Source organism: Fragaria vesca, linkage group LG7 (genome assembly GCF_000184155.1).
Source record: "Fragaria vesca subsp. vesca linkage group LG7, FraVesHawaii_1.0, whole genome shotgun sequence".
Classification (NCBI taxonomy): domain Eukaryota; kingdom Viridiplantae; phylum Streptophyta; class Magnoliopsida; order Rosales; family Rosaceae; genus Fragaria; species Fragaria vesca.
The window spans coordinates 2,059,572-2,072,033 of NC_020497.1; the positions used below are offsets into that span (position 1 = coordinate 2,059,572).

At 37.2% G+C, this 12,462-nt stretch overlaps 2 protein-coding genes across 2 annotated transcripts; one reads left to right on the forward strand and one right to left on the reverse strand.

The window, feature by feature from the left end:
• The first annotated feature begins 3,490 nt into the window (after positions 1–3,490).
• Positions 3,491–4,013, forward strand: LOC101304319 (defensin-like protein 7-like). The gene is made up of 2 exons (XM_004306514.1): positions 3,491–3,615; positions 3,736–4,013. Exons 1-2 carry the CDS (start codon positions 3,561–3,563, stop codon positions 3,927–3,929), a joined length of 249 nt encoding a protein of 82 aa, XP_004306562.1. The 5' UTR covers positions 3,491–3,560; the 3' UTR covers positions 3,930–4,013.
• Positions 4,014–7,855: 3,842 nt separating this feature from the next.
• Positions 7,856–11,999, reverse strand: LOC101304611 (glyceraldehyde-3-phosphate dehydrogenase, cytosolic-like). The gene is made up of 14 exons (XM_004306515.1): positions 11,765–11,999; positions 11,270–11,364; positions 11,119–11,186; positions 10,988–11,026; positions 10,701–10,801; positions 9,998–10,110; positions 9,725–9,824; positions 9,496–9,642; positions 9,206–9,266; positions 9,022–9,119; positions 8,753–8,895; positions 8,591–8,674; positions 8,258–8,347; positions 7,856–8,146 (listed from the first exon to the last, which is right to left on the reverse strand). The coding sequence occupies exons 1-14, from the start codon at positions 11,855–11,857 to the stop codon at positions 8,098–8,100; spliced, it is 1,281 nt and encodes a 426-aa protein (XP_004306563.1). The 5' UTR covers positions 11,858–11,999; the 3' UTR covers positions 7,856–8,097.
• Between the last annotated feature and the right edge of the window lie 463 nt (positions 12,000–12,462).

Below are 12,462 nucleotides of genomic sequence, written 5' to 3' on the forward strand. Positions count from 1 at the left end.
GAGAGAGAGAGAGATAGCAAATGTGGATGAGAATAACCATGAATATGAACTTCCTTTCAAGTTCTTGGAGCATGCATAGCAAAAAGAAACATTCTGTGAGACGCCGGCACCAAAGGCCAATTTGATATCTTCTATATGTGCACGAGAATGTGAAGTATTTGATCGGAAACTTTGAAGGTATATTAGGGATAGTGGGATACCCAACAAATGACAGTAGAATTATTTTATGATCTTTGAAAATGATATGGGAACAGATCGGTAGAGGATGGTAGAGGATGATAACTAGAACAACATAGACACATCTAAAGAAAGGAGATTGATAAAGAGAAAAACTCTATTTTTCTTCATGAAAATATTCATAAACAAAGTTTATCTTTCTCATACATGGATGTTTCTTTTTAAAGGGCTAACCCAACCCTCTGGTAAATGCTAATACAATGCATAATCCCCTTTTTCTTCTAATACATTCTGGAATACCCACTTCCTAATCCCACATTAAATCATGCTCATTCAACAAGTCTTAAAATAGGCATATTTTGAAATAATAACTATTAATTAAACTTAAATATGGGCTCCTTGAAATTCCAAATGGGTTAAATGAGTTAACCCCCCTTTGCACTGCATCATAAAAAGTTTGAAAATCAAAAAGAAAAACTTCGGTTACAAAATCTAAAAAATAACTTTAAAATGATAGAAATTAATTGCAATGCAGCAAGGAAGTGGCTGAAAATGAAAAACGGTAAAAAAAGTGCAAAAACAACTGCAATGCGATATTACCTGATCTTCTGAGATCGATTGCTAGCATAACTTGATATCTACACAGATTTTCATAATCAATAAAAGTCACCAGAAGCAGATTTTTACATTAATATTCGAATTCAATCCTACCAAACCTTGAAATCCAACCTAAAAGCAGGTCTAGCTAGGATGAGCATGCATATGCATGTCATTGATATAAGATAATTATCCTTATACAACCGAGTTTTTTGATAAAACAGTATTTGTAGAAGGCAAATACTGAAGGCATGGAGAAGAAGTTCTTAGGGATTGTTCTGTTCTTCATCGTCCTCCTCACTTGTCGTAAGTCTCTCTTTCTCAATATCTCATTACATTCGTAATCATTTAGTTAATTACTAATGAAATCGACGTTTTGAAATCTGTACAGAAGAGATGGTGATTCTCAGCGAAGCGAGTATATGCGAAATCCCGAGCAAAAAATTCAAGGGGCTGTGCATCAGGGACAGGAAATGTATCGTGATATGTCACAGTGAGGGTTACGGTTACGGCAAATGCTCCCATATCGGACGACGGTGCATGTGCTTGAAGACTTGTGACTGAACTAATCGATCGAATAGTATCATAATGTGCAGCTAATTGTTGTGCATGCAGAATGTTAATAAATCATTATATCATGAACAGATTAATTAAGAATTGAAATTTGTTTAGTCCTTCTGGTTTGAAGTCGACATCTGTTTAGTCTTTATGGTTTTATTTTAATCTGGATAGTCCTAAAAGTCACGATTTTTCATCCAAACAGTCATTTCGTCAATTTTCTCAGTTAAATTGCTGACGTGGGCTTTAACTGAGAAAATTATCGGAATGACTATTTTGAATGAAAAATCGTTACTTTAAAGACTATTCAGATTAAAATAAAACCATAAGGCTAGGACTATTTGGATGAAAAATCGTGACTTTAAAGACTATTCCGATTAAACTAAAACCATAAGGACTAAACAAATGTCAACTTCAAACCACAAGGATTATACAGTATTTTACCCATTAATTAATAAACTAAGTTGCATACTTGCATTCCAGTTTCTCTTCTACTTTGACGTTTAATTCTTTTTATTCTAATTTGATCAACTTTGTAGAATATATCTAGGGAGCTTCCAATGAAATGAGGACTGCCCTGAGTGAGGATTAATTTTTTAATGAACGGTTTGATAACATTCAAATTAAAATTTAAAAGTATCAATTAAAGTTTAAAACACAGTAGTTCATTCGAAAGTATCTCGTATATCAAGAGATCACATTCGAACCTCAAATTAGGATGCGTTCCCCATGAGTTGAGAAGTTAGAACAGTGTCCTTTCACAAAACCTCATAATTTGATAGAGAATGTGAATCAACGTCTTATTTCAATTATACGGTGATCCTCAACTTTCACCACATTCTATCATAAAATAGTAGAAAACAATTGTTTGACATCAATTTACAACAGTTGGTGCAAATACATTTTCGATGCAACACAAAACCACCGCAATGGCCTTTGGTGAAACCTTCCATCCTGCAAACCAAGGCACAGTTCCGGTCAAATAAGCAAGGGCCTTTGAACTCTCGGCTTGGCAACTCGCATATTTCAGTTCCACTCACAAGCGTTCCAACTCTATCTTCTGCAATTCATAATAAAAAACCAAAAATCAGAAAAGCTTACGTTATGCGATTTAAACCATCCACTGTGGGATTAGCCGCTTCAATTAGATCTTTTATTCTTGTCGAAGAAGAAACGAATTGAATCGATCTTCAATGAACATTGTATCAAATTGTGCTTAGCGAGTCCAAATTGCTAATCAAGATTTATAACTCTTAGTGGCATAGTTCATCATTTACGGGATTAGGCCACACATCTTTAGGCAAAGATAACAAAACTTACGTACTCGAAGACTCGAAGTTAATAAAAGAAAGAACAGAAAGCCAAAGATCCTTGTATCCATCTCTATCTCTAGCTACATATATATGTTTCTTCTGTTGTTGACAATGTCACTCAAACTTATAGGATGGGATGTTTAAAATCCTCATATTTTCTTTTTCCTTTCAATTTAACGAGTGTTTTAGGTTTCGGAAAAACAAAAAAATATAAAAATAAAAAGTAAATATAAAAACACCCACATTGTGAGAGGAGGTGATCAACTTTTGTGATCGGTTAATAAACTCTCCTGTAGCAAACAATAGGTTATCTTCAACTAGATATGTATTAGACTTGCTTCTTTGATAGAAATAGCTGAGTGCAAGCAGAGTGCATCTATCATTTGTTCTAATGTTTACTGCTGACACTTGCAACTCTAATATAGAACTTGATATTTTTGAGGGTTTTTTGGTTTCGTCATTTGATTTGAGGGTGATTAATTGGACATTCTCTACTTTTGGGTACAAGGAATAACTTCCTCTATTGGGTTATTGATAGAACTCAAAACCGTTTCTAATAAAAAGTTACAATTTTATTAATTGAGCAAATCTATCAAAGCTCAAAAGTAATTAATTAAAAGATCGACAATCAATCAAGGCAACATATCTGAAATATCTGAAAGTGTTTCCTATTAGACTTAATATCTAATTATTTGAGATTTTGAGCATCTAAAACATTGTAGCTAAACCAGATTTGCATAATCATATAAAATCAACCTAAGCAGATTTCTGGAAAAGAAAATTTATTACCAGGCTCGAAATCCAAACTATAAAAACCGGGTCTAGGATGTTAAGCATGCAACTACCATTGATATATACATACTGACTGCTGATCACAGAGTACTTGCAGAAGGTAAAAACACAAGTGATCGAACTATGGACAGAAAGTTCCTGGGGCTTGTTTTGTTCTTCATCGTCCTCTTGGCTTCTGGTAAGTCTCTCATCTGTTATCTGTATTGGGAATTACAACTATACAAAAACTCAGTTACGAATCGTTAATCTGTAGACTGAGGAGCATCCAAAATTAACATTGGTAATTACTTGTGTGCAGAAGAGACGGTGATTCGCAGTGAAGCGCAGACAAAACCAAAACCAAAACAATGCCTAGTCCCCAGCGGAACATTCGTGGGGATGTGCTTCGATAACAGCAGATGTAACCAGGCTTGTATTGAAGAAGATTACGTAGGCGGCAGATGCACCGTGGACGCCACACGAAAATGCATGTGCTTCAAGCCATGTGTGTGACTGATCTTAGTGATGAGAAGCTAATAAGCATGCATGGAGCTAATTACAGGGCTACTTTTGTATAAGCTAGACAGGCAGACATGCAGCATGTCAATAATCATGAACGATATCTAAGCGTTTGAGTTTAATTTATGAATTAATCAATAAATTAAGTTGCCTTTCAACTTCCTACACTTACTTATCAAGTGTTCAACAAACTTTACGGATGATATCAAGACTAAATAATGTGGAACTTGGACTCGTATTACTAATATGGACTCATGGTAACTCAAGGATTCATGTTATTACTTTGAAGACGCATATGTTAACCAAGAAAAAGAATCCACGAAGATAAATAATGTTCTCATTAGATTACAGTCAATTTGACCGATCGAATTAAGATGTTACACTGGCACATTGCATGTAAGGAGCATGTGTGTTGATCCATTAGTTTCACGGACACAACTCGCACATACACTTATGTATTAATTAACTTGTTTCAGGTTAGTAAACGTGTCTTATATTAACTTGTTATTTGCGTACACCCGTGTCTCAGTATCGAACTAAAATTAATTGACAATAAATAAAGCTTTGTTCTAGGATATTTCATATATGTGTCTTCGTTTTATGTCATCAGGATATATGACTGTATTCCTTATCATTACCATATTGGTACTTTGTAATTCCCTATATAAAATGCTCTTATCAATGAATAAGATACAACTCTTTTCACGATTCTCTCTACTCTCTATTCTCAAACCTCTCTTACTAGATTATATTATCAGTACTTGGCTCAAACCTTGAGCTAATGGTCAAAATTTTTCAAAACCCTAAAAATCGTTTTTCAAAATAAAAAAATTTTGGCCCTGCCTCGGCCCCGACTCCGTCGCCACACCACCGCCGCCTCCCGGTTGTCGGCCTCGCTTCTGATCGTTGTCTTTCTCGGTCCTCCTTCCCGACTTTCCCCGATCAAGCATCCAAGCTTTTCCCTAGAATTTCTAAGGTACGTTTTCAAGGTATACTTTCAAAGTTCTTTAAATTCCAACTAAAATCGAGGGAGATAAAGTGTCTTCTCCCCTTCTATATCCCCGTTCTATGCTTGGGTTTGTGAAAATTGCAGGTTAAAAATCTCAGATTTTTTCCCCGGGTCCAAAGTTGTGTTTGATCAACTTTGGTTCTATATTTTGAAGGTGTGTTTGATCACCTTCACCTAATTTTTTTTGGTCGTGTTTGATCGACTCCGGACATATATTATAGGGTTGTGTGTGATCATCCCTCGTGAGACAAACCAAAGTAATAAACATCGTATTTGAGTACCCTTCAGGTCTCTGTAAAAGAAAACTAATACGACTGGCCTTTTTCTTGTGTGCAGATGGACAAAGGAATAGAATTTGATGTCCTCGACGCCTATGGTACTGAGTACCATTGATGGGTCTCAAATATTGAGCAAACTTTTATTGCTAAAGATCTTATTGAGACCATATTCCCTGATCCGAATCAAGAACCGCCTCAAAAAAGAACAAAATCTCAGGCGCTTATGTTCCTAAGAAAGCATATCGATCTCACACTGCGTAGACAATATCAATCAAAACATGATCCAAACGAATTGTGGGATGCCCTCGCTAAACATTTTGGCAATATTCATTCAACCCTGGCACCCTGCTTCCGAAGTTACTTGCTCGATATATGGGATGAAATCAGGCTATTGGATTACAAGCGAGTTGACGATTTAACCGTGATATGCTTTGTCGCCTCGTCTGATGACGAAACACCCAACAATACGTTGAGTGTAGGCAAAGCATATCATGATTGAAATCGTCAACCTTCTTGTAATTAACCCAATAGCCAGATTTCATCTCATCGAGCAAGTAACTCCGGAAGCAGGGTTGAATGCATATTGCCGAAACGTTCGGCTAAGGCATCCCACAATTCTTTCGGATCATGTTTTGATTGATATTGCATGCGTAGTGTGGGATCAATATGCTTTCTTAGGATCATAAGCGCCTGAGATTTTGTTCTTTTATGAGGCGGTTTCTGATTCGGATCAGGGAATATGGTCTCAGTAAGATTTTTAGCAATAAAAGTTTGCTTAATATCTGAGAGCCATCGATGGTACTCAGTACCATGGGCGTCGAGGACATCAAATTCTATTCCTTTGTCCATCTGCACACAAGAAAAATCCAAGTCGTATTAGTTTTCTTTTATAGAGACCTGAAGGGTACTCAAATACGATGTTTATTACTTTGGTTTGTCTCACGAGGGATGATCACACACAACCCTATAATATATGTCCAGAGTCGATCAAACACGACCAAAAAAAATTAGGTGAAGGTGATCAAACACACCTTCGAAATATAGAACCAAAGTTGATCAAACACAACTTTGGACCCGAGGAAAAAATCGGAGATTTTTAACCTGCAATTTTCACAAACCCAAGCATAGAACGGGGATATAGAAGGGGAGAAGACACTTTATCTCCTCGATTTTAGTTGGAATTTAAAGAATTTTGAAAGTATACCTTGAAAACATACCTTAGAAATTCTTGGGAAAAGCTTGGATGCTTGATCGGGAAAAGTCGGGAAGGAGGACCGAGAAAGACAACGATCAGAAGCGAGGCCGACAGCCGGGAGGCGGCGGTCATGTGCGGCGACAAAGTCGGGGCCGAGGCAGGGACAAATTTTTTTTTGACTATTAGCTCAAGGTTTGAGCCAAGTACTGATAACATAATCTATTAAGAGCCCTTTATATATGGAATTACAAAGTATCAATATGGTAATGATAAGGAAAACATAGTCTTATTCTAATTACATATTCTGATGGTATAAGGTCAAAACACACATATGGAATATCCTATAAATGTGACAAAGTAATATAAGTCTAAACGCCCCCATATAATGACGACAATCAGACAAAATAGAGCTAACCTCAATCACATCACCATCTGTAGTAGCCAATGCCTTCATAACGGTATGAACTTTTATTAATCTAAAATTATTAAACAAGCCACCACATTCTCACATAACTTTGCTTTATTGGGATCTTGTATGAATCGCTAAGATGTTGGGTTTGCAAAAGCAAAGAAAAAAAAATCTTTGAATATCTAAAACTGAATAAATAAAAGAAAAAACAAAAGGTTGATGATGCTATCTACAGATTGATTGAGCACATCTTAACATATTGCCATATTTATTAAGAGTCGATAAAAGCAGATTTCTAGACTAACATTCCTCACCAGATCTTGAAATCCAAACTACAAAAGCTGGCTAGCTGAGGTCTAGCATTTCAAGTTTGCATTTGTTATAGCAATACATGCAATAACTGAGTGTCGATTAAAAGAGTACGTGAACGTGATTGTAGAAGACTTGGACAGGAAGTTCTTAGGGCTTGTTTTGTTCTTCATCATCCTCTTGACTTCTCGTAAGTCTTTCTTCGATCATGTTGATATTCATATATGTTTACAGCTAAGTAGTTTATCGTTTATCTTTGAATGAACCTAGTAATTTAACAATCTGCGATCATTTGTACAGATGAGACGGTGATACAGAGTGAAGCAAGGATATGCGAGTACCCAAGCAGAAAATTCATAGGGCTATGCATCAAGGACAGCAGCTGTGTCGTGAGATGTCGGAGGGTTACAATTACGGCAAATGCTCCCATGTCCGACGACGATGCAGGTGCTACAAGGCTTGCTGAACCTAGCGTCAAACTAATTGCAGTGCAACTTAACGTGTGATGACAGCATCATCACGTTAATAATAATCATCTAAGTTCATGTATGAACCCATGGAGGATGTTATATGTAACTTCCTCTCTTATGAATAAATTGACGAATTGCATGTATATCTATGCATATAAAAATTTTTAAATGCATCCATGTGTTTTGGTCTGATGCAACTTTTGGTTCACAAGTTCAGGCAGAAGAACGTTCAGGGTTCAATATTGTATAGTAGAGGTAAAGGGCCCTCGAGGGAGTGGCATTATATTATAGCGCCAAATAATCCAAGCTCACACAAATCAGATTTTGGATTTTCATTATTTCAAGCAGTAACTATGCCATATCCAAATCCCACTTTGTTTAACTAAAAAGAAAAAGGAAAACAGATCAATTTTGTATAACTACTCTTCCGCCAATCTCATAGCAAGCAGCAACAGCTAAAAATTGCGGTGAAACTCAACACCAGGTCGATACTTATGCTGCCACCAATGCCATGTGCTCTATGAGGTCCAAAACTCGGTTGCTGGAAAAGGCAAAAGTATATCAGCCATACAACTAAACAGATATGCCCATAATCTTGAACTGACAAATGCTGAAGAGATTGTCAATAAGGTGTAAGAGATAGATTCTTTACCTGTAACCCCATTCATTGTCATACCATGAAACAAGCTTAACAAAGGTGGAACTAAGTGCTAATCCAGCCTTGGCATCAAAGATGCTGGACCTGAAAGGATTAAGCAAAAGAGATAACTCAGAACAAGTACTTGATCTTGATGTTAACAGGTGAACTAGATGACAGTGGTCTAGATATGCTAAATGCAGCGAATCTTCCTTCTAGTAAATTAATTATGATTGGAAACATATATCCCGCGGTCATTCCATTGATGATAAATTACTCATCTGACCTTTTAGATTCATGTCGATATTCACTCTCATCTCGAGAGAACATAAAAGAAAGAAATCCTACCTTGAGTCACCAACAAAATCATTGGAAACCACATCTTCATCGGTGTATCCCAGAATGCCTCTAAGTGGCCCATCAGCAGCATACCTTCAACAAGATATCACAGGTGATTAATAAGTCCAAAAAGGGGTGCACTAAAAACACACAAAAATGCCGAACACATACCTGATGGCTGCTTTGACATCCTCATAAGAACCACCCTTCTCAAGTCGACAAGTTAAGTCCACAACAGATACATTAGGGGTTGGGACGCGGAAGGCCATACCAGTCAGCTTTCCATTGAGTTCAGGTAGAACTTTTCCAACAGCCTAAAATTCCAGGGAAAAGGCCATTAGATTGTTGTGATGAGAAAAGTGAATAACTAACAAGCTATCAAAATATAATTATCCACAGTGAAAGAAACATCAATGAGAATCTATAGTACTATAAACTACCTTTGCAGCACCGGTTGAACTAGGAATGATATTCTGAGCAGCTCCTCGGCCACCTCTCCAATCCTTCTTTGATGGGCCATCCACTGTTTTCTGTGTTGCTGCACATATAAAACCATGACAAGTTAATACCATAATCAATTGATCAACAATACCGATATATATATATATATAGAGAGAGAGAGACCTGTAGTTGCATGCACAGTCGTCATCAGACCTTCGAGAATACCAAATTCCTCATGAATCACCTGGACAATAAATTTTATTAAGATATGACGACATAAATAGTATAGCTTATTAGCTTGCTACAAAGTTGAAGGTCAAGAAGAAGGTGAAAGCACTGATATATAATAGAAGCATAGCAGTCTACTTGGCCAGGATGCTAAAGAGAATTGTAACACTCAGTGACTCAGGTAACATCTACCGTCCAATAGCAGTCAAAATTAATCTGAAACCTTTATCAGGGTGCAATCAAACCTTGGCAAGTGGAGCAAGGCAATTTGTGGTACAGCTTGCATTAGAAACTATGTCCATATTTGGCTTGTATGTATTCTCATTCACTCCTACGACAAACATGGGTGCATCAGCTGATGGAGCTGATATAACCACTTTCTTTGCACCACCCTGCAAAGCATAAAAGCTAAAGGTCAACTTGGAGTAGCCATAATGAGCAAGAGAGTGCAGAAAACCCAGTCACAGATCTAACCTTTTTATGTAATGCAGCCTTCTCAAGATTGGTGAAAATCCCAGAAGATTCCACTACATACTCAACCCCGTAACTTCCCCAGGGGATCTCTGCAGGGTCCCTGGATAAGATTCAGAATCCAGAGTTCATATATACATATATACACAATATTGCTAACATTTTCAAAAAAAAAAAAAAAAAATAACAAATGTAGGCAATCATGATGTCCCACCAAAAAAAATGCTACAGAACTTGAAACAGCCAGATAGATCACTATTGAAACCAGGTCAGTACCTTTTGCTCTCAACTTTAATATGCTTTCCATTTATTTCCAAGGTAGAGTCATCCACAACACTGATAGAACCATCAAAAACTCCATGTGTAGAGTCGTACTTAAACATGTAAGCCTGGACAGGAAAAAATTAATAAAAATTAAAACACGAACATCCCACCTTCAGTAACTTCAATTCTTTTGTTCTTTTTTGCTTTTTCAAAGGAACTTTAAACTAGATGAAGAGCAACGAGATGGTTATATGAGAATCTTTTCGGCAAGTATTACAAATGCATGAGTTCTTTTGTGCCAAAAGGTGTTAATGATATCTCTAGACAAACTATTCAGAAATTTCCAACATTTATATCCTCGGCCTAATTATTCAAGTTCAGCCATACATATACACACCAATTATAAAACACACACACACACACACACAAAAATGCAACAGAACACCAAAATAATTCATATGAAATATGAGCATATTGTCAATATTAAGCAGTTGTATTAGAAGAACTAATGCTTGCATACACCCAATTTTAGAGGACGATATCTGATCAGTAGAAAATAATATATAATCAATACAACCCAATCTTTAAACGTAAACGACTACTACCCATTTATCACACTAGATGCAACCTAGTTATCAGAAGAAATCAGCACACTGCATAATATACTATTAGTACTACTACGATTAGCAATATACTAGTGATACGACAGTCTTACCATGTACTTAGGATCAACCATAGGATCATTCACTGCCACCACTTCTATATCATCCCTGGCAGTCGCTATTCGTAGAACCAACCGCCCAATCCGACCAAAACCTGCATGAATTCAGCATAATACTGTTATCATATAAGAACTACAAATTCCAATTTGAAAGCCAACACTTAATCAGAAAATCCCCCTTTTGTACAAAAACAATAGTAAAAACTAATAATGAAACGTATAAGCAAAGGAGAACATCATATGTGCTCACAGACAAAAGAAGAAAAACGAATACAACTTACCATTGATTCCAATTTTGATCTTCCCACTGCTCCCTGATCCTAAACACACGAACACAATCAAGAGTAAGCTCCATAGCAGTACAAAATCCAATGCCACCTTTTCAACAAAATAAAAAGAAAGGGGTTCTTACTCTGATACGTGGGTGGAATTTCGGTGGCTGTGGCTTTAATAGGCTGGACACTCCTGGCACTACTTGTCCTGAACAAAAAAAAAAAAAGTTAAAGCCATATACAAGAGTCAATAACAAGAACATAGCGCGGAACTGAATCCGACTACTCAACTGTAAAGAAGACGAGCCGGTTGAGATAGAAGCCCCAAAGATGGATGATTGCACCTTTGAACAGTTCAAATTACGCCCAAACCCAACGCTTGACACCTGAAGCACCCAATCATGAACGAAACTGAGTAATTATTATTTTACTGATTCATAGCGTAGTGATTTCATATCACAAACAAAACAACAATCAAACAGCCATAAAACCAAAATCATCAAAACTCTCAACTACACTACCGAAAATAATAGCTGCTCTGGTATAAAGTAAAATTCACCAAAAATTATGAAACCGAAGCAGAAAATTTCAAAGCTTTAAACTTCTTAGGCTAACAAAGTAGTAAAATCAAAAGTAAAATAAAACAATTAAAAAAAAAACTAGATTCAATAACTCCATTTCCAGGTGCTCTGTTTTCCAGAATCCAAAAGCAAACAACGACTCCGAAATTGACCGATCAAATTTCAAAAATAGGAACAAACACGACGCCGTTTAGCGAGAACAAACCTTTGAGGAAGCGGAGGCGGAGAAAGAGAGGTCGGAGCGGGAGGCTTCGAACAACGGAGCAGAGGCGGCGGTGGTGGATCTGAGCAGCGCCATTTCTGATTATTGATTCAGACTCTCTTTCTCTCTCTCTCCCTCTCTCTCAGTCTATAAGAGTGAAGAAAATGAAATGAAAAACCCTAAAAAGCCGAAAGCTTTAAAGCAACTTTTGGTGACTGCGAACAGCTGCCTAACCAGGAACCCCAACTCTGAAAAATTTCGATTTTTTTCCTTTTCTTTTTTTTTAATTCTTTAAAAAATGGTGCGGAGTTTCTTATGGATCTCTCTCTCCCCAGTCCCCTCCTGTAGAATTCTACGTGTTTCTTCGTGTTCTTATACGTGCTCCAATCACCTGTTGCCGTTTCGAGTATGCGAACGAATCTTGGCCGTTGAAATGTTAAGGCAGATAAAATGGACAGTAAATGGGGTGTGGAGGTTGGTGTTGTGGTGGGGGTCGAAGGAGGGGATTAGGGGGCTGTGGGAATCACGTAGGTGGTTTTGTCGTGACGTGGCTGGCAGAAGAAAAGGTCGCGTACTCCTCGAAAGCCACGTCGGACCCGTGTGGCCTTTTTTGTGCTCTTTCCCAGTTTTAGATTTTCTTATGGTCCCTACCTGCTTGGCTTCAAAGCCCCCCTTATTGTAAATGTATATTCAACATTTCT

What these genes read in the sequence shown, in the direction of transcription:
- LOC101304319 (XM_004306514.1), top strand. Translation starts at nt 3,561, where the DNA reads ATGGACAGAAAGTTCCTGGGGCTTGTTTTGTTCTTCATCGTCCTCTTG. An exon ending in CATCGTCCTCTTGGCTTCTG is followed by an intron (nt 3,616 to 3,735) that starts GTAAGTCTCTCA and finishes ACTTGTGTGCAG; the next exon opens with AAGAGACGGTGATTCGCAGT.
- LOC101304611 (XM_004306515.1), bottom strand. Translation starts at nt 11,857, where the DNA reads ATGGCGCTGCTCAGATCCACCACCGCCGCCTCTGCTCCGTTGTTCGAA. An exon ending in TGGTTGATCCTAAGTACATG is followed by an intron (nt 10,111 to 10,700) that starts GTAAGACTGTCG and finishes TTTCCTGTCCAG; the next exon opens with GCTTACATGTTTAAGTACGA. An exon ending in GTTCAACCGGTGCTGCAAAG is followed by an intron (nt 8,896 to 9,021) that starts GTAGTTTATAGT and finishes CTGGAATTTTAG; the next exon opens with GCTGTTGGAAAAGTTCTACC.